The 20482-nt window shown below is 43.3% G+C and overlaps 1 protein-coding gene across 1 annotated transcript in view; it reads left to right on the top strand.

Moving 5' to 3' along the window:
- The window catches only part of plxnc1 (plexin C1), an 87309-nt gene that overhangs the window by 28024 nt on the left and 38803 nt on the right, over positions 1–20482 (top strand). The window contains exons 6-14 of the mRNA XM_055652797.1: positions 1559–1654; positions 5971–6058; positions 8439–8500; positions 10719–10858; positions 11918–12106; positions 15961–16051; positions 16533–16724; positions 16834–16989; positions 19684–19789. Of these exons, the coding sequence (XP_055508772.1) occupies positions 1559–1654; positions 5971–6058; positions 8439–8500; positions 10719–10858; positions 11918–12106; positions 15961–16051; positions 16533–16724; positions 16834–16989; positions 19684–19789 (1120 nt within the window). The remainder of the gene's footprint in view (positions 1–1558; positions 1655–5970; positions 6059–8438; positions 8501–10718; positions 10859–11917; positions 12107–15960; positions 16052–16532; positions 16725–16833; positions 16990–19683; positions 19790–20482) is intronic.

The following is a 20482-nucleotide window of genomic DNA, read 5'->3' as shown; positions in this document are numbered from 1 at the left end:
GTAACAAGGAAAATAGACAAGGGAGAGCCAGTGGATGTAGTGTACCTGGACATTCAGAAAGCATTTGATAAGGTCCCACATAGGAGATTAGTGGGCAAAATTAGGGCACATAGTATTGGGGATACTGACATGAATAGAAAATTGTCTGGCAGACAGGAAACAAAGGGTAGGGATTAACGGGTCCCTTTCAGAATGGCAGGCAGTGACTAGTGGGGTACCGCAAGGCTCGGTGCTGGGGCCGCAGGTTTTTACAATACACATTATTGATTTAGATGAAGGGATTAAAAGTAACATTAGCAAATTTGCAGATGACACAAAGCTGGGTGGCAGTGCAAACTGTGAGGAGGATGCTATGAGGATGAAGTTTGACGGACAGGTTGGGTGAGTGGGCAGATGCATGGAGTTGAGTACAGGAGCAGTTGTACAGGACCCTAGTGAGACCACATCTGGAGTACAGTGTGCAATTTTTTCCTCCAAATTTGAGGAAGGACATCCTTGCTGTTGAGGGAGTGCAGCGTAGGTTTACAAGGTTAATTACCGGGATGGCTGGACTGTCATATGTTGATAGAATGGAGTGGCTGGGCTTGTATACTCTGGAATTTAGAAGGATGAGAGGGTATCTTATTGAAACATATAAGATTATTATGGGCTTGGACACCATAGAGGTAGGAAACATGTTCCCGATGTTGGGTGAGTCAGGAACCAGGGGTCACAATTTAAGAATAAGGGGTAGGTCGATTAGAACAGAGACAAGGAAAATCTTTTTCACCCAGAGAGTTGTGAATCTGTGGAATTCTCTGCCTCGGAAGGCAATGGAGGCCAATTCTCTGGATGCTTTCAAGAGAGAGTTAAATAGAGCTCTTAAAGATAGCGGAGTCAAGGGATATGGGGTAGAAGGCAGGAACGGGGTACTGATTGTGGGTGATCAGCCATGATCACAGTGAATGGCGGTGCTGACTCGAGGAGCAGAATGGCCTACTCCTGTACCTATTGTCTATTGTCCATTGTTTCTGTGCTGTATCTCTGCACTGAACTAAACTGCACTGCATAATGCTCACAGCCTGCTGGGGTGGTTAATGCAGATACAGCAGAGGATTCTTCCAAACTCAATTGCATGAGCAAGAGAATGAGAGTAAGGTTTTAGGCTTTTGAGTAAGAATGCGGTGGAGGATGGAACTGGTGGATTGTCCTTTCAAACTAGCGGGCATAATGATGGGCCAAGTGGTTTCTTTCAGTACTGCACGTTTCTGATGTTATAATAAATCTTGGCCTGGAGGAGATACCGTGTGGCCTCAGTCTCTGTGATGAGGGCTTGAAGGTCATTTGAATTGTAATGTAATCTTGGAGCCAGGTTGTGAGGGAGACAGTGGGGAACTGAGCAAGTCTCTTGGTTCCTGAAACGTTCAAGGCAAGACAAATAGTAATGCTGATCCCACCAATGTGGGTCTTATTAGAGGCAGACTGGACGAGATATGCTGAATAAAATGTTGTGCAACTTTAAGAACTGCACTATAAATTAAGTATTTTTCAAGAAGTTTTGTATTACAATGTTTTACAGAAATCTAACCTGAGCTGTGTATATAATGGGAAAGACAAATTGACAACAACAGCCTTCTGGATTAACAAATCTGCCATCACATGCCGCAGGCCCAAGGTAAGTTGATTCCATTGATTAAGCTTCCTTCTGTTAAATGTGAATCATTGTATCTATCTGTCACACTGCCACATCAAAATGTAGGCCCGGTTTCATCATTCAACTTTGAACTGCCATCAAATCAACTTGTGGCGGGAATGTTATATAAGTTTTATAATATTCATTCTCTATCGAGGCAAACATGTTCTGATTTTATCTTGTTACTGTACTTTATATATAATTTTGCTTTTAGACCCTTTTAGCGATAGTGTTTTGAATCCAAATATCAATAATGGCCCAAGTGTATTTTCTTCCTTGATTCTATGCTCATTAGGCATTGTGAATCTTGGAATACTTATAAGGCATTGCAAAATATAAACCATTAAACCATGGTGAGGAAGCAGGCTGAGATCATTTCAACAGTATCATAGCCTTGAACACATAATCCAGGCTGATTCTACATTGCACCATTGATAAGGTGCCATCTTTTAACCTGAATTTCTAAATGAGCGTTCAAGTTTACAATGAGGGGGGACCTGATTGAAACTTGCCGAATAGTGAAAGGCCTGGATAGTGGAAGTGGAGAGGATGTTTTCACTAGTGGGAGAGTGTAGTACTCGAGATAATCGCCTTAGAATCAAAAGACGTACCTTTGGAAATGAGATAAGAAAGAATTTATTTAGTCAGAGGGTGGTAAATCTGTGGAATTTATTGCCACAGACGGCTGTGGGGGCCGAGTCCATGGATATTCCTAAGGCGGATATTTTCAGATTCTTGATGAGTCCAGGTGTCAGGGGTTATGGGTAGAAGGCAGGAGAATGGGGTTGAGAGGGAAAGATCTTCTTCCTTTTGTCCGGCCATTTTCTATATCACGTCTTTCTGGTCGGTCGGTTGTTGCTGAATTGGCTACTTCATTCAGTCACTTTGGTACAGTTCCTGTCGTCAGCATTGCCCGGGATGCGCCACGTGGAGGCTTCTGCTTGCATCTGAGGGAAAGATAGATCAGCCATGATTGAATGGCGACGTAGACTTGACGGGCCAAATGGCCTAATTTGGCTCCTAGTGAAAAAGCTACTTATCTTAACTACTAAACCAGGTTCGCTTCTTAATAAACAGACACCACACAAACTGTTTGGTAGACCAGTTCAAAACTTTACTTAACATCGGCCGATGGAAGGGAGCGAGAATTCCAGTCAAGTGACCAACACAGACACTTGACTGTCCTCAGCCACCTTCTCTGAACAACAGAATTACATTGCCTTAAATAGGGTTTTTTTGTTCCCTTAACACCTTCCACAGACATTAATCATGTCAGAGGTACAGGAAAAGGTTTCCACAGATTGCATCACATCAAAGGCCTTTTTTTTACATGGTACAAGATATACTAAAAACATTGTATATCTTTGTCACTTGGTCCCTCATAAACATAGACCATCTGTTTTATTGCCTCTTGCTTCAAAGATATCTCTAGCTCCTTCTCTCTCTTCCTCTATCGCCTCCTCCCCCATAAACATTGGTCATTTGGTTTATGGCATCTCACTTTAAAGATTTGACCAGCTATCTCTATAGCTTCTCCTCTGCCTGTCACTTGGGAGACAATGTTATAGGATTTATTATCTCACACACACCCACAACCTAAGGCAAGCCTAATTTGACACTAAATATAAGCTGTAAGCTAGCCCAGAAACCAATTTAATATCTTCTTATATTTTTAACTAAAACTCGGCTTCATCACTAGAATGTGGGGGAAAACCTAGACGGTTGTAATGGGTTTAGTTTTTTTTGTTTAATTTAGAGATACAGCGCGGAAATAGGACATTCAGCCCACTGAGTCCACACCGACCAGCAATCCTGGCACATTAACACTATCCTACACACTCGGGACAATTTACACATACACCAAGCCAATTGATCTACAAACCTTTATGTCTTTGGAATGAGGGAGGAATCTGAGGATCTCAGAGAAAAGCCACGCAAGTCGCGGGGAGAACACACAAACTCCGTACAGACAAGCACCCGCAGTCAGGATCGAACCCGGTTCTCTGGATCAGAATAGACACAAGTTAGAATAAACTGGCAAGTTTGTGAGAAATGTAAAAAATAACAATTGTAACATAATAATAAAGCTTTTATTAATGTAAAAAATAACAATTGTAAATGTAATAGTAAGCTTTTCAATGATCCCATCTTTAACTGGGCCATTAACAATGCAAGAGATACTGGATCACAGAATCATAAGAAGGTAGCAGGGTGGAAGAAGGTGGAGAACTCTTGAAATGCTTTCATAAACATTTTAAAATCAAATGCGAAAGTGGGGTAACACAGATCTGTTGTGGATGGAAATGATGGTCAATTGTCTTCGGTAAAAATTGTAAATTGTCCCTAGTGTGCAGGATAGTACTAGTGTACGGGGTGATCGCTGGTCAGTGCGGACCTGGTGGGCCAAAGGGCCTGTTTCCACGCTGCATCTCGAAGCTAAACTAAAATAAAAATCTTTGAGACATGAGACCAAGTTGGAGGTAATCCTCTTGGTCAGCGCAGGTTCATGAAGACTTCACACATCAGATGCTCCAGATGTCCAGATTAAACTTGGGTTACTGAGGGGGTGCAGCTGCAGCACTGCTAGTTGATGCTGCTGAGAATATCTACCCTAACATACTGTACTTGGTCACCCGAATAATTCGGTTTATTGTCACGTGTACTGAGGTACAGTGAAAAGCGTTTGTTGGGTGCCAACCAGTCAGCAGAAAGACAATAAATGTTTACAAACGAGCCATTTACAGTGTAGGAAGGAACTGCAGATGCTGGTTTGAACCGAAGATAGACACAAAAAGGTGGAGTAACTCAGCGGGACAGACAACATCTCTGGAGAGAAGGAATGGGTGATGTTTCGTGTCGAGACTGGAATATCTGAAGAAGGGTCTTCACGTGAAAAATCACCCATTCCTTCTCTCCAGAGATGCTGCCTGTCCCACTGCATTACTCAAGCTTTTTGTGTCTATCTTTGAGCCATTTGCAGTGTACAGATACACGATAAGGGAATAATGTTTAGTGCAAGATAAAACCAGGAAAGTCCGATCAAGGATAGTCACCAATGAGGTAGAAAGTTGTTCAGCACTGCTCTCTGGTTACGGTAGTATGATTCAGATGCCTGAACAGCTGGGAAGAACGAGTTATAATCAGAAACAACTCTTCTGCAGATTTGAGGAAAAGTGTAAACTTTATCGCTGGAACCAGTGTGACTCACAACACAATAGAAAGGGGCAAACAAAATTATCCGCACAATGTCAGACCCATTAGCTGCTCATTGTACTAGAGTTCAGCAAGTTTGACTTTTAGCCTATTTGTTGTTGACACGACTCTCATAAATTCATAGTCCATAAATTATAGGAGCAGAATTAGGCCATTCGGCCCATCATGTCTAATCCGCCATTCCATCATGGCTGATCTATCTTTCCCCCTCAACCCCATTCTCCTGCCTTCTCCCTATAACCCGTGACACCTTACTTACCGAATAGTGAAATACTTGGATAGAGAGGATGTGGAGAGGTTGTTTCTACTAGTGGGAGTGTCTAGGACCAGAGGCCATAGCCTCAGAATTAAACGACGTTCCTTTAAGAAGGGGATGAGGAGGAATTTCTTTAGTCAGAGGGTTGTGAATCTGTGGAATTATTTGCCACAGCAGGCTGTAGAGGCCAAGTCAATGGATATGTTTAAGGCAGAGATAGATTCTTGATTTGTACGGGTGTCAGGGGTTATGGGGAGAAGGCAGGAGAAAGGGGTTGAGAGAGAAAGATAGATCAGCCATGATTGAATGGCGTAGTAGACTATATGGGCCGAATGGCCCAATTCTGCTTCTATCACATGACGTTATAACCTTTCTAAAGCTATGTCCTTCTACTCTGAGGCTGTGGCCTCTGGTCCTAGATTCACCCACTAGTGGAAACATCCATTCTATCCACTCTGTACTGTGTTCTGACCTATAGGCGGTTTATTTATTCATGTGTGTATTTACGTATATAATGGTATATGGACACACTGATCTGTTTTGTAGTCAATGCCGCCTATGTTCTGTTGTGCTGAAGCAAAGCAAGAATTTCATTGTCCTATCAGGCACACATGGCAATAAACTCTCTTGACCTGACTTGATAGAGAGGTTTGTCCATTTTCTGTTGTCAGCATTACCAATTCTCTGTTCTCTCGGATGAGAGAGCTGTTTTATATGTGTCAGTATTTCTGTTGGAATTTAAGATTTTACACTTTTAAAAATAAATGCATAAATTCATGCATGCACGAGTGGTTAAATTAACATTGTGACAATGTGCTTTTGATTGCAGTTTGATGATGAACGAAGGATAATTCCTGTGAACCTTATCCATACTAATGATGCCAAAAATATTATTGACAATCCAAACAGTATCACAGGTAAATAGATGTCAATCCAGCATTTTATATTCTTTGGATACAAATAACAGAAGTGCAGCATGTGTTTCAGACCTCTTCATAACTTTCTGTGCAGTGAACTTTCTACAATCGATTTCTAATCCATTTGTTTCATGTGTGATTATAAACTGAATTACTCCCTTGTGTGGGTGTAGAATGGCTGTCTCCCTTGACAGGCTCATGAGCAATATGTAGCAAACATGAGCAAACTTGCCCACAACATGTACCAGCTATACTAGTCCCCACCTGCCTGCGTTTGGACCATATCCCTCTAAATCTGTCCTATCCATGTACCTGTCTAACTGTGTCTTAAATGTTGTGATAGGCCCAGCCTCAACTACTTCCTCTGGCAGCTTGTTCCAGGATACACCCGCCACCCTTTGAGTGAAAAAGTTACCCCAGATTCTTATTAAATCTTTTCCCCATTCACCTTAAATGTACGTCCTCTGGTCCTCGACTCCCCTACCCTGGGCAAGAGACTCAGTGATCTGAGATAGGATAGGTGTTGGAGGTCCTGGAGGTAGACAGTAGGGAATCAGGCCCTTTGGCAAATACAGCGATCGATCTTTCACCTTATTCATGCCCATAAAATGCTGGAGTAACTCAGCTGGCCAGGCAGTATCACTGGAGAAAAGGAATAGGTGACATTACTGCTCATGACCTTTCTTCAGACTGAGATTCCTTTTTACCATGACAGTATGAGGAAGGGTCTCGACCTGAAACGTCACCTACTCCTTCTCTCCAGAGATGCTCCTTGACCCGCTGAGCTACTCCAGCATTTTGTGTCTATCTTTGGGTTAAACCAGCATCTGCAACTCTTTCCTACACCTTATTTATGCCCATAATCGTTTTATAAAGCTCTATAAGATCAACCCTCAGTCTCCACTCCAGGGAAAACAGAACCTGTCCATCCAGTTTTTCCTAATATCTTAAGCCTTCCAGTGCTGCCAACATCCTTGTGAATCATTTTTATTTTTAGTTTTAATCCTCCATCGACCCAACCCTCTCCCTCCAACGATAGACACAGAGTGCTGGAGTAAATCAGCGTGTCAGGCAGCATCTCAGCTTAGTTTAGTTTAGAGATACAGCCCTTCGGCCCACCGAGTTTTCACCAACTTGCGATCCCAGCTCATTAACACTACCATACATGCACAAGGGACAATTTACACTTATACCAAACCAATTAACCTTCAAACCTTTATGTCTTTGGAGTGTGGGAGGAAACAGAAGATCTCGGAGAAAACCCATGCAGTCACGGGAAGAACGTACAAACTCCGTACAGACAGCGCCCATAGTCAGGATCGAACCTGGGTCTCTGGCACTGAAAGAGCTGTAATGTAGCAACTCTACTGCTGCGCCACCGTGCTGCTCTCTTCATCCTCTCTGCCTTAATCACATCCTTCTTTTAGCCTGGTGACCACAACTACACATAATGCAGTCTCATCAACATATTGTACAGATGCAACAAAACGTGTCGACTCTTGCACTTATTGTTCTAGCAATGAAGCCAAACGTGGCTTACTCCTTTTCCACCACCCTGCCTACCTGTCATTGACAGTGAGCTGACGTTAGCTCACTGTCAATGACAGGTGGGCAGAGTGGTGGAAAAGGAGTAAACCATGTTTGGCTTCATTGAAGCCGTGTCACTGGACCGTGGGGTGGGTGGAGAAGGGCTCGCTGGTGCAAACCAGCGGCATTGTCTCCTAGTTTTAATGTGAAACGACATAAAGCGCGGGAGTAACTCAGCAGATCGAATCAGTCTGAGGAAGGGTCCCAACCCAAAACGTCACCTCGCCATGTTCTCCAGAGATGGTGCCTGACCTGCTGAGTTACTCCAGCACTTTGTGTACTTTTGTGTATTAACCATCATCTGCAGTTCTTTGTTTCAACTACATACAATGATAATCGTTTACTCGGTTTAGTTTAGTTTAGAGATACAGTGCGGAAACAGGCTCTTCAGCCCACCGAGCCCGTGCCGACCAGCGATCCCCACATATTAACACTATCCTACACACACAAGGGACAATTTATACTTCTACCAAGCCAATTAAACTCCAAACCAGTACGTCTTTGGAGTTTGGGAGGAAACCAAAGATCTCGGAGAAAACCCACGCTGTCACGGGGAGAACGTACAAACTCCGTATAGACAACACCCGTAGTCAGGATCGAACCCGGGTCTCCGGTGCTGCAAGCGCTGTAAGGCAGCAACTCTACCGCTGTGCCGCCGTGCTGCCTTTGTCGGTTATAGCGTACAATCGGCAATAATGGACAGCATTCCCTCCTCCCCAATGGTCTGTTATAACGAAGGTTTACTGCATTGTGTTTTTGCATTCCCGTTGTGTTAAACTATCTGTTTTTACAGTTTATAGTTGTGATGACCGGAAGCCAGACTGTGTTTTCTGTACGCCACAAAAAAATTGCACGGTAAGGAATATTCTCTTTTAATTAATTTTTAATGTTGAGATTGTGTCAATATAACTTTCACTGAGTCTTGCATTTCGATATGAATGACATACATCAATTCTAAATTTCAGTTCCACCAAAGCTAGATACCGGAAATGAAAAATAAATTATTGGAGATACTCAAGAGATCAGGCAGTATCTGTGTAGAAAGAAACAAGGTTAATGTTTCAATAGGACTGTTCTGATGCAGGGACATCAAGCTGAAATGTTAACTTGTTCTCTCTCCGTGGATGCTGTCTGCCCCCCCGTAGTGCTTCCAGCACTTTTGGTTTCAGTAATCTTTTTCTTGAGATTAAGGAGTATGGAAACTAATGTTAATGATCCTTAACATGGTCCCAGTTCAAATCACAACAATAGCAAGATGGCATGTTTAGTTTAGTAAATCAAGGGTGGTATGGTGACATGGTGGTAGAGTTGCTGCCTTACAGCACCAGAGACCTGGGTTCCATCCTGACTTCGGTTGCTGTCTGTATGGAGTTTGTACTTTCTTTCCATGACCTGCGTGGGTTTTCTCTGGGATCTCTGGCTTCATCCCGCACTCCAAAGACGTACAGATTTGTAGGTTAATTGGCTTTGGTAATATTGTAAATTGTGCGTTGTGTGTGCAGGATAGTGTTAGTGTGCGGGGATAGCTGGTCGGCTTTGACTCAGTGGGCCGAAGGGCCTGTTTTTGCACTGTATCTCTAAACTAAGGGAACAAAATATAGGTTATCATAACGTTAATAGAAAAACATCATCAGTTGCTTCCCTTACAATTTTCCTCTCTTCACATAATTTCAGAGATGCCAGTTCCATACATACCACACTTTAGAGCTGTATGTAGAGTCTCATGCCCAGAGTAGGGGAATCGAGGACCAGAGGACATAGGTTTAAGGTGAAGAGGAAAAGGTTTAATAGGAATCTGAGGGGTAACTTTTTCACACAAAGGGTGGTGGGTGTATGGAACAAGCTGCCAGCGGAGGTAGTTGAGGCTGGGACGATCCCAGCATTTAAGTAACAGCTACAGAGGTACATGGATAAGACAGGTTTGGAGTCATATGGTCCAAAGCGCAGGCAGGTGGGACTAGTGTAGCTGGGACATATTGGCCAGTGTGGGCAAGTTGGGCCGAAGGACCTGTTTCCACACTGTATCACTCTATGACTCTTTGACATACATACAATCTTCTTGAGGCCTATTATGTGGCATATTATCAAATATCTTTTGCAAGTGTATATGTATCGTCAGCTACATTCCCTCATTAATCATCTACATGACTTAATCACAAATGATATGTCTTGAACAAGTCAGTTCTGGCTTCCTCTACTTGATCCACATAATCCACGTTGACATGATCGCTATTTAGAACTTGTCTCATGCTAAACTGACCCATCTGTCCTGGTTTTATTCCAACAACCTTATTTCAACAAGGTTGTTTACGTAGGCAGATTTCCAGTGAGTGGGCACCATCCCTGGACTTGTAGTTGTTTGAAAGGGCAAGGCCACCCTTTAATTTCCTCACTTCACAATTTAGCATGCATTCCTCGTGACTAAGTAATCTCTCCACGTTGTGCAGCTAGCTTTTCTAATCCCTGTATTTAGCATATTCAGAATTATAATTTTCCTTTTCATGGTGTAAGAAAGAACTGCAGATGCTGGTTTAAATCGAAGGTAGACACAAAATGCTGGAGTAACTCAGCGGGTCAGGCAGCATCTCTGGAGAGAAGGAATGGGTGTCGTTTCAGGTCGAGAGTCTTCTTCAGACAAAAAAGTCTTCAGTAACTCAGCGGGTCAGGCAGCATCTCTGGAGAGAAGGAATGGGTGACGTTTCGGGTCGAGACCCTTTTTCAGACTTGAAGAAGTCTTCAGTCTAAAGAAGTCTCGACCTGAAACGTCACCTATTCCTTTTCTCCAGAGATGCTGCCTGACCCTGGGTGCTGTTTGTATGGAGTTTGCACGTTCACCCCGTGACCTGTGTAGGTTTTCTCTGGGAGCTCCGGTTTCATCCCACACTCCAAAGGCAGGTAAAAATTGTACATTGTCCCTGGTGTGTAGGATATGTTCGTGAGCGGGGATCGCTGGTCAGCACGGAATCGGCAGGCCAAAGAGCCTGTTTCTGTCATGTGTCTCCATAAACTAAACTAAACTAAACTAATCTCTGCCATCTAGAACTGGTAATTTATAACACTCTTCTTGTGCTAGGATTCGATCGTTACGTCTATAAATCCAGACCGCGTGGCCTCATCAGAGAGGAACACATTGAGCATTGTTGGGGAAAGGCTAAATGTTGGATCGAGAGCTTCACTGCAGATCCATGGGATGGCTGACCACAGTGCAGACATGTAAGTGAAACCAGTCACAGACTGTGACGTTTTACTGATAGTCAACCCTTTTTGAATCTTATGAACTTATCAAAAGAATTTTAACACAGTATGCAGCAGTCACTATCAAAGTTGAGATAACCAGATATGCTTGTTTAAACAAACATGTACAAATGGTGCAGCTGGTAGAGCTGCTGCCTCGCAGCACCAGACCCAGGTTCAATCCTGACCTCGGGTTCAGTCAGTGTGGAGTTTGCAGGTTCTCCCTATAACCACGTGGGTTTCCTCCGGGTGCTCCGGTTTCCTCCCACATCCCAAAGACGTGCGGGTTTGCAGGTTAATTGACCCTCTGTAAATTGCCCCCCTAGTGTGTTGGGAGTGGATACAAAAGTGGGATAACATAGAACTTCTTGCTTAGTACGGGTGTCAGGGGTTACGGGGAGGGATTGGGTGTTAGGAGGGAGAGATGGATCAGCCATGATTGAATGGCAGAGTAGACTTGAAGGGCCGAGTGGCCTAATTCTCCTCCAATCACTTATGAACTTATGAACCAGTATGAACGAGTGATCAATTCTTGGCATGGACTCGGTAGGTCGAAGGGCCTGTTTCCATGCTGTACCAACGAAACAATCAATCAATCTATCTATTGATCAATCAATCGATCGACCGATCTATCGATCAAATGCTCGATCACAGTAATACTGTCCATTAAACAAGATTTAAAGTTTAAATTAGATATCCTTGGGCACCAGGAACCATGCACTGTTGGAATCATCAGATTATTCACTTCTAGTTACCATACATCTTCCTGTCATAGAGGCAACTTCTGTGTCATGTTCTTACACAGGGTCTGCACCCAAATGCAAACGTGTCTATTCTTCAATGCTCCTGACAACGTCTATGGTTTGTTTTCAATGCTGGGGAACAGATACCCAAATGTGCCCTGATTTGCAAGCAGATAATGAAGGCCAAATAAAGTGTTTCCCCCAGCATCAGTTGTTCCCCCTGTCAAACACTGAGGTCATGGAACTTGGCATTGCAATAAAATGTTGTTTCTTTTTTGGACCTTTCTACTTACAGATCAAACGATTGCACGATTGTGAACAGCACTTTGGTGAAATGTGTATTACCAAAGACAATCCATGGCAAGAAAACTGTGTGCTTGTTATATGATTCTGAAGAGGACTGTGCGGCCAACAGAACTGCTTTCCTGGAGTATGTCACCAACATCCGTGTGACTGAGATTCACCCAGCAGTATCCTGGCTTGAGTAAGTATGGCAGCAGTGTTGCAAGGGATGGAATGGTAATGCTATTTTCTGAGTTGTTTCAAATGGTATTCTGGCTGATTGTACCTTGCAGGAGATAGAATCATTGAAAATAGGTGCAGGAGTAGGCCATTCTGCCCTTTGGGCCAGCACCACCTTTCAATATGATCATGGCTGATCATCCAACCCGTTCCTGCTTTCTCCACAAATCCCTTGATTTAATTAGCCCTAAGCGCCGGAGACCCGTGTTCAATCCCGACCACGGGTGCTGTCTGTACGGAGTTTGTGCGTTCTCCCAGTGACCTGCGTGGGTTTTCTCCGAGATATTCGGTTTTCTCCCACACTCCAAAGACCTACAGGTTTGTAGGTTAATTGGCTTGGTAAATGTAAAAATTGTCCCTCATGGGTGTAGGATAGTGTTAATGTGTGGGGATCACTGGTGGCGCAGACCCGTTGGGCCGAAGGGCCTGTTTCCATGCTGTATCTCTCAACTAAACTGAACTGAACTAAACTAAAAAAAACGCTGTGGGGAGGCTGCCGAGAACAAAGGGGAAGCAGGCAGGGGGAAAGCCTGCTGCCATGTACTTTGTAACTTTGTCGGGGACCAGACACGTGGCCACATGTGCACTGCCCAGGTTGTATGCGCTTTTCACTGCACCTAGGTACCCGTAGAAACATGTCACAATAAAGTATCATTCATTCAGTGATTTAGATTACAGCCATTATGGCATGGGCCTGGAAATGATAAACCACAACATGCTCATCGAGGCTGGGGAGTAAAGGGTATTTGGACACGGTGGCGCAGTGGTAGAGTTGCTGCCTTACAATGCCAGAGACCCGGGTTCAATCATGACCATGGGTGCTGTCTGTATGGAGTTTGTAAGTTCTCCCTGTGACCGCGTCTCCATGTCCCACACTCTAAAGATGTACAGGTTTGTAAGTTAATTGGTCTTGGTAAAAATTGTCCCTCGTATGTAGGATTGTTTTAGTATGTGGTATGTACGACAGGTCAGAGGGTCTGTATCTTTCCACGCTGTACCTCTAATATCTAAACTCAAAATCTGATGTCAGGTCCAGTTCTGAAGAGGTCAGTTATCTGACTCAGCCGTAAGGATGCTTCATGGTGCAAGTCTGGCATGTAATATTGTGTTTTATGCATTCCAAGAGTGGTGGTTCCTTTCTGGAACAATTGAGTAGCAATGATGCTCCCGGGGATGTCTGTGGTTGTGAATTTCAGAAGTTAGCAAGGATGATCAGTTGCCCAGTATTTAAATCTAATGCATAAGTAGGTAGAGCAAGAACTCAGGTGCTGCTTTCACCTACCCACTGTTTCAGCAGCCTCATCAGCATTTATTAAAGAAGCCACCTATTGTTTCAAAATCTGCCCACAATGAATTTACAGTTTAGCCAAACATCAGACCGCAAATTGGAAGCTCCAACTTCAAAGATTAGACACCAAATGCTGGAGTAACTCAGCGGGACAGGCATCATCTCTAGAGAGGAGGAATGGGTGACGTTTTGGGTCAACACCTTTTCTCAGACTGTTAAAGATCAGTTCAGTTTAGTTTATTGTCACGTGTACAGAGGTACAGTGAAAAGCTTATTGAGTGTTAACCAGTGAGATGAAAGACAATACACAATTACAATTGAGCCATCCACAGTGTACAGATACATGATAAAGGGAATAACGTTTAGTGCAAGCTAAACCCAGTAAAGTCCAATCAAAGATGGTCCAAGGGTCACCAATGAGGTAGATAGTAGCTCAGGACCAGGGGCGGAAAACCCGGGGGGGCCAGAGGGGACACGTCCCCTCCATGTTTTGAGAGGTGGAGGTTTTTGTAATCCGGTTTTTAAAATCCGGTGATCGAAGGCGCCAATTGGAGGAGAGAGACGTCGGTCGGCAGGCAATGGGGGCAGGACATGATTCAGCGTGATGATTGGAGGAGGGAGGGGGGGGGGGGGGGGGGTGGGACTGAGGATAGAGCGCTGTGATTGGAGGAGGGAGACGTGACACAGACCTTCGCTTCATCCGCAGCCAGGATGATCCCAGCCGGCTCTCCGGCACTGTCCTGTCCCCTCCCCAGTACCCCCCCCCTCCAGAGAGGTCGGCAGCAAAGATCCTCCACTATAGGATTTTGGATCTTTGGTTGCAGTCAGACGGGCCAGCGCAGAGAAGCAGCGCTAAACCCAGTTAACTCTGCCTGTCCCTCCTGCTAGGTGAGCTTACAACCCTTCCTGTACTTGTGGGAAATATGGCCAGCGTGGAGAAGCTGCGCTCGTGTCCCGTCAGTCCAGACAGGGCTGTAGTTAACCCGGTGATGCTGGGACCCAACGGGTCCTACTTAGTCTAGTATCTTCTATATCCTTTGTCCGATGGGAGAGGGGAGAAGAGGGAGTGACCAGAGTCCATAAGGTCATAAGTGATAGGAGTAGAGTTAGGCCATTCAGCCCTACTCCACCATTCCATCATGGATGATCTATCTCTCCCTCTTAACCGCATTCTAATGCCTTCTCCCCTTAACCTCTGACACATGCCCTATCTATCTCTGCATTAAAAATATCCACTGAGGCCTCCACAACCTTCTGTGGCAAAGAATTCCACAGATTCACCACCGACTGACCAAATAAATTTCTCATCATCTCCTTCCTAAATGAACATTCCTTTAATTATGAGTCTATGACCTCTAGTTCTAGACTCTCCCACTAGTGGAAACATCCTCTCCACATCCACTATCCAAGCCTTTCACTATTCTGTATGTTTCAATTAGGTCCCCCTTCATTCTTCTAAACTCAAGCGAGTACAGGCCCAGTGCCGTCAAATGCTCATCATATGTTAACCCACTCATTCTTGGGAACATTCTTGTAAACCTCCTCTGGACCTTCTCCAGAGCCAGCACATCCTTCCTCAGATTTGGTGCCCAAAATGGCTCACAATATTCCAAATGCGGCCTTACAATATCCCAAATGCGGCTTTATAGAGCCTCAGCATTACATCCTTGTTTTTGTATATAAGTTCTCTTGAAATAAATGCTAACATTAGGTTTGCTTTCTTTACTACCAATTCGACTTGCAGATTAACTTTTTGGGAATCCTGCACCAGCACTCCCTTAGCACCTCCTTTGTTTCCTTTGTACCTCCGATTTCTGGATTATCTCCCCATTTAGAAAATAGTCTATGCCTTTATTCCGACTATCAAAATGCATGACCCCACACTTTGCTCCACTGTTTTCCATCTGCCACTTCTCTGCCCACTCTCCCAACCTGTCCAAGTCCTTCTGCAGTCCCTGCTTTCTCTGCACTACCTGCCATTCCATCTGCTTTTGTATCATATTTGATATTGGTCCTTGATTATGCTGCTGGCCTTTTCGGGGCAGGGTAAATGGAGTCAATGGGAGGGATGTTAGTTTGTGTGATGGTCTGGGCTGCTTCCAGAATTTGCTGCAATTTCTTGTGGTCTTGGATAGAGCTGTTCCCAAACCAAACTGTGATGCATCCCGATAAAATGTTTTCCACAGTGCATCTGTAGAAGTTGTTGAGAGAGTTGTTGGGAACATGCTGAACTTCCTAAGCCTTCTTGGGGAGTAAAGATTAATTCCAAAACAGTAACATTTTATTTCTAATAATGATCAATGTTACACAAGGTAACATTGAGATTGATCACCAGGATATCAATGTCAAATGATATTTGATATCCCATGTCAAATATCACACATTACGTAGGAAGATGCAAACATATATTAGTCTGGCCAAAAATGCGAAATCTTAGTCTTATTTGATACAGAGGGACCCCCCCTGTCCTCTACTAATATTTATCTGTTATTGAAGTCTTGATTTCTTCTTTCTGTTTTTATTTACAGTGGAGGACGAAGAATGACAATAAGCGGCAGAAATTTTGATGTGGTTAAACAGATGCAGATATCATTATCTGAAGGTCGCAGGTCATGGATTGTAAGTTCATTTTATCTTCCTGTTCCTGAAACGTGGAAAAACTGATTTTTCAGATGATGACGTTACAATTTAATTTGGAGGTGAACTCTGTATGTTAATGCTGGAGTCATAGTCATAGAGTGATACAGCATTGAAACAGACCCTTCGGCCTAATTTGCCCACACCGACCAACATGTCCCATCTACACTACTCCCACCTGCCTGCATTTGTCCATATCCTTCCAAACCTACTATCCATGCACCTGTCGAAATGTTTCCTAAACTTTGCGATAGTCCCTGCCTCAACTACCTCCTCTGGCAGCTCGTTCCATTCACCCACCACCTTATGTGTAACAGTTACCCCTCAGATTCCTATTAAATTTTATAACCCCTTCACCTTATGTCCTTGGTCCACAAATCTATTCTGGGTAAGAGACTCTATGCGTCTACCAGATCTATTCCTCTCATGATTTAATACACCTTGCTATCTGTTTGTTTTCTAGAATTGTTCAGCTGATCAAGGGAACTGGACCTGTGAATCTCCATTTATGCAAAATAGGATTCCAGGCAACTACTCTGTATTTTTTCGCCTCTGTGGATCTGAGCAGCAAGTCAATATGATATACCACGAGAATCCTATATTTTACAACTTCACAGAGGTTATTGACGAAAAACAACTCCTGATAACAGTGATGGTAATAAAAAGCTCTTTCATTGTCTCAGATGCTTGACATTCACAGCTCACTTATTTTGAGGCATTCTCTAACTTTTATTTCTCCATTGATCATTTTTTAAATTTTTCAGCGCAAGAAAGATAGTTTAAATCTTTCTAAAAGTGACGTTAAGATCTTCGTTCTCAGGAGTGCAGACGGTCCGTTGGAATGTAACATTACAGAAATGATGGACGACAAAATAAAATGTGTATTAAACACAAATGACATTTCAATATCAGAATTAGAGGTACATTCAAACGATTGCTTTTATTTGTGCTATTTTAATGGTGAGATCATTCTTTGCACCATCTCATGTCATAGAGCGTGGAATCAGGCTCTTCAGCCCAACTTGCCCTCACCGGCCAACATGTCCCATCTACACTAGTCCCACCTGCCTGCGTTTGGCCCATATCCCTGTCTGATCCATGTACCTGTCTAACTGCTTCTGAAATATTGGGATAGTCCCAGCCTCAACTATCTCCTCTGGCAGCTTGTTCCATACACCCACTACCCTTTGTGTGAAAAAGTTACCCTTCAGATTCCTATTAAATCTTTTCCCCTTCACCTTAAACCTATGTCCTCTAGTCCTCGATTTTCCTACTCTGAGCAAGAGACTCTGTGCATCTAACCCGATCTATTCCTCTCATGATTTTATACACCTCTATAAGATCACCCCTCATCCTCATAAGGTTGAAAGCCCTTGGAGAGGAGATTTACTCGAATGTAACCATGACTGGGGATAGAGAGACTAACAAAACTGGGGTTGTTCTTTTAAGAGAAAAATAAATTAATACGGATGTTCAAAATTTCATGAAATCTTACAGAATAGGTTAAAAAAAAAACTGCTTCCACTGCCACAAAGTTTAGTAAGCAAAGGATACAGACTTAAGGTAACTGCAAAAAGAACCAAGGCTTGGGGTGGCATGATAGTGTAGCGGTAGAGTTCCTGCCTTACAGCGCCAGAGACCCGGGTTCGATCCTGACAATGGGTGCTGTCTGTACGGAGTTTATATATTTTCCCCATGACCTGTTTGGGTTTTCTCTGGGATCTCCAGTTTCTTCCCACACTCCAAAGAGGTGTGGGTTTGTAGGTTAATTGGCTTGGTAAAATGGTGAAAAGAAATTGTCCCTAGTGTGTGCAGGATAGTGTTACTGTGCGGGTATCGGTGGTCAACGCGGACTCGGTGGGCCAGGGGTTGAGAATGTTTTAATATAATGAGTTCTGGTTGCAATGGTAAAAGATTGGGTGTTAACTTTCATAAGGGACTTGAAAATAAGAGCTTCTCAATGCATTAAAGAAAGATTACACAGCTCTATAAAGAGGCTATACAGGCATAATGGGCTAAATTGCATCCTTACATATCAAAGTCAAAGTATCCTTTATTGTCATTCAGACCTTTTGGTCTGAACGAAATTTTGTTGCCTTGCAGTCATACATATAATAAAATAGCAAAACAGACAATAAACACAAATTTAACATCCACCACAGTGAGTTCACCAGACCCCTCCTCACTGTGATGGAAGGCAAAAGTCTTAAGTCTTTGTCTCTTCCCTCCTTGTTCTCCCTCTGCGCTGAGGCGATCCGATGTTGTGACCCCACCGGGTGATGGCAAATAAGTCCCGCGGCTCAACCGTGCTCCACGAACGGGCTAGTTCAAACTCTGCGGCCCAGGGGTGGTCGAAGCTGCCGCCCTCCAGTCCAGCGGACGCAGCTGTTGTTGCTGGAGCTCCGGATTAACAGGTGACTAATCTGTGACCTGCGAGCTCCCGATGATGTCGTCCACTGGGCCCGCGACTGAACCTCCGAAGTCGGGCTGAGTATAATGTACACAGAATTGCACATCCTGTCCTGCCATAATATAATTTGAGGGAAATCTATTTTACTAAATGTATTTTTTCATTCAAATACAAAGGTTATTTCAAGTTAATGTTGCTCTATACAGAAGGTAATGGTAATAAAGCTGATAGGATCTTATAGCCACATGAACCAAGAGAAAAAGATAAACATGTGCTTGGATAAATCTGGTGACAGGGCAGTGGTTTAGTTTAGTTTAGAGATACAGCACAGAAACAGGCTCTTCAGCCCACTGAGTCCATGCTGACCAGCGATCCCCGTACACTAATACTATCATACACACACTAGGAACAATTTACAATTTTTACTGAAGCCAATTAACCTACAAATTTGTATATCTTTGGAGTGTGGGAGGAAACCAGAGCACCCGGAGAGAACCCACGCAGGTCACAGGGAGAATGTACAAACTCCGTACAGACAACAGACCTGGTCAGGATCAAACACGAGTCTCTGGAGCTGTAAGGCAGCAACTCTACCGCAGCGCCACCGTGCCATCCTGCAAGACTTTTATGATGTTTGCGTTATGATTGCTCTTAATAGAGTGAAAACAGGAATTGTGAACTAAAGGATGAATACGTTATGTCATTCCAGACCTTGGTAAATATTATGAATTGATACAAGTTCTGGAGTAGAATCTTGCAATTCCCTATCCTGAGAATGCATTATACACCACAGCAAAAAAATCAACACTATTCCAACCCTTGGTTTAAGATGTGGGAATGGGTTTTTCACCATTCAAATTTCAGAATAAATCCCTGCAACTTTCCAAATCCCTTAAAATCCTGCAACAGGGAAAACATACTGCGCCATTCACAACTGAGAAGGCCAGAGATAGACCATTTATAATTCTGAGGAAGAATTTACACCAAAGATAGACACAAAATGCGGGAATAACTCAGCGGGTCAGGCACCATATCTGGAGAAAAGGAATAGGTGACGTTTCGGGTCAAGACTCTTCTTCAGACCCTATCATTCAAAGTTGAATATTGAAATAGTTGGTTTAATATCTTAATCATTTAGTTATTAACTCCTAGTGACTTAGATCTTGTTGCTTTAAAAGTGTTAAAAGTTATGTTTTCTACTTAGGTGAGAATTGGACAATACAGTAGTAAACTAATTCCTTCACCTACCAACAAAACCATTCTCTTTGGATTATTTGTGATCCCTGTTATGCTGGTGATTTTCATTGTCAGTGAGTATTTAATATACAATGTTAAATATTATTCAATAAAATAACTGATCTCTGTTAGTGCTCTCGCAGTCTTGTCTTGCCTGCCACTTGCTTTGGCCAGAGTTGGAATAATGGGAATGAGGGAGGGATGTGGGCTGGATCCACGTAGAGATGTGTGGATAGCAGAAAGGGGATGATGGAACAAAACTGAACTGATGGATTCATAGTTTAATGGATGAAGATTGAGTGAACAGGGAGAAATGGATGGATGGATGAATAGAGTTCCTAAACTCACAGTGGTTGTGTAATTAAGGCATCAAGAATTAATTACAGGCTAAATGTGTGTTATTGCAGTTGTTCAAAATTGGATTAAACTCAGAATGACTGTGGGTGACCTAATCATCTGTGCATCTTCAGCAGCTTACAACCCTGCAGTATGAAATATTGATTTCTCTACCTTCAAGTAACCCTTGCTTTCCCTCTCTCCGTCCCTCCCCCACCCTCGGCATTTTACTAGTTTCAAAGTTGCCTTGTAGAATCTCATTGTCTATAACGTCTTCACCTAGCCCACAGCTAACAATGGCCTGGCTCCTTTATCATTGGTACTATTTTGCATATCTTTCATTCACTTGTTCTATATCTTTCTATATCATGTCTATATTTCTCGTTTCTCTTTCCTCTGACTCTCAGTCTGAAGAAGGGTCTCGACTCGAA

Source organism: Leucoraja erinacea, chromosome 22, assembly GCF_028641065.1.
Source record: "Leucoraja erinacea ecotype New England chromosome 22, Leri_hhj_1, whole genome shotgun sequence".
NCBI lineage: Eukaryota > Metazoa > Chordata > Chondrichthyes > Rajiformes > Rajidae > Leucoraja > Leucoraja erinaceus.
The sequence above is the reverse complement of the archived record's forward strand: the minus strand, read 5'-3'. Positions and strand labels throughout refer to the sequence as shown.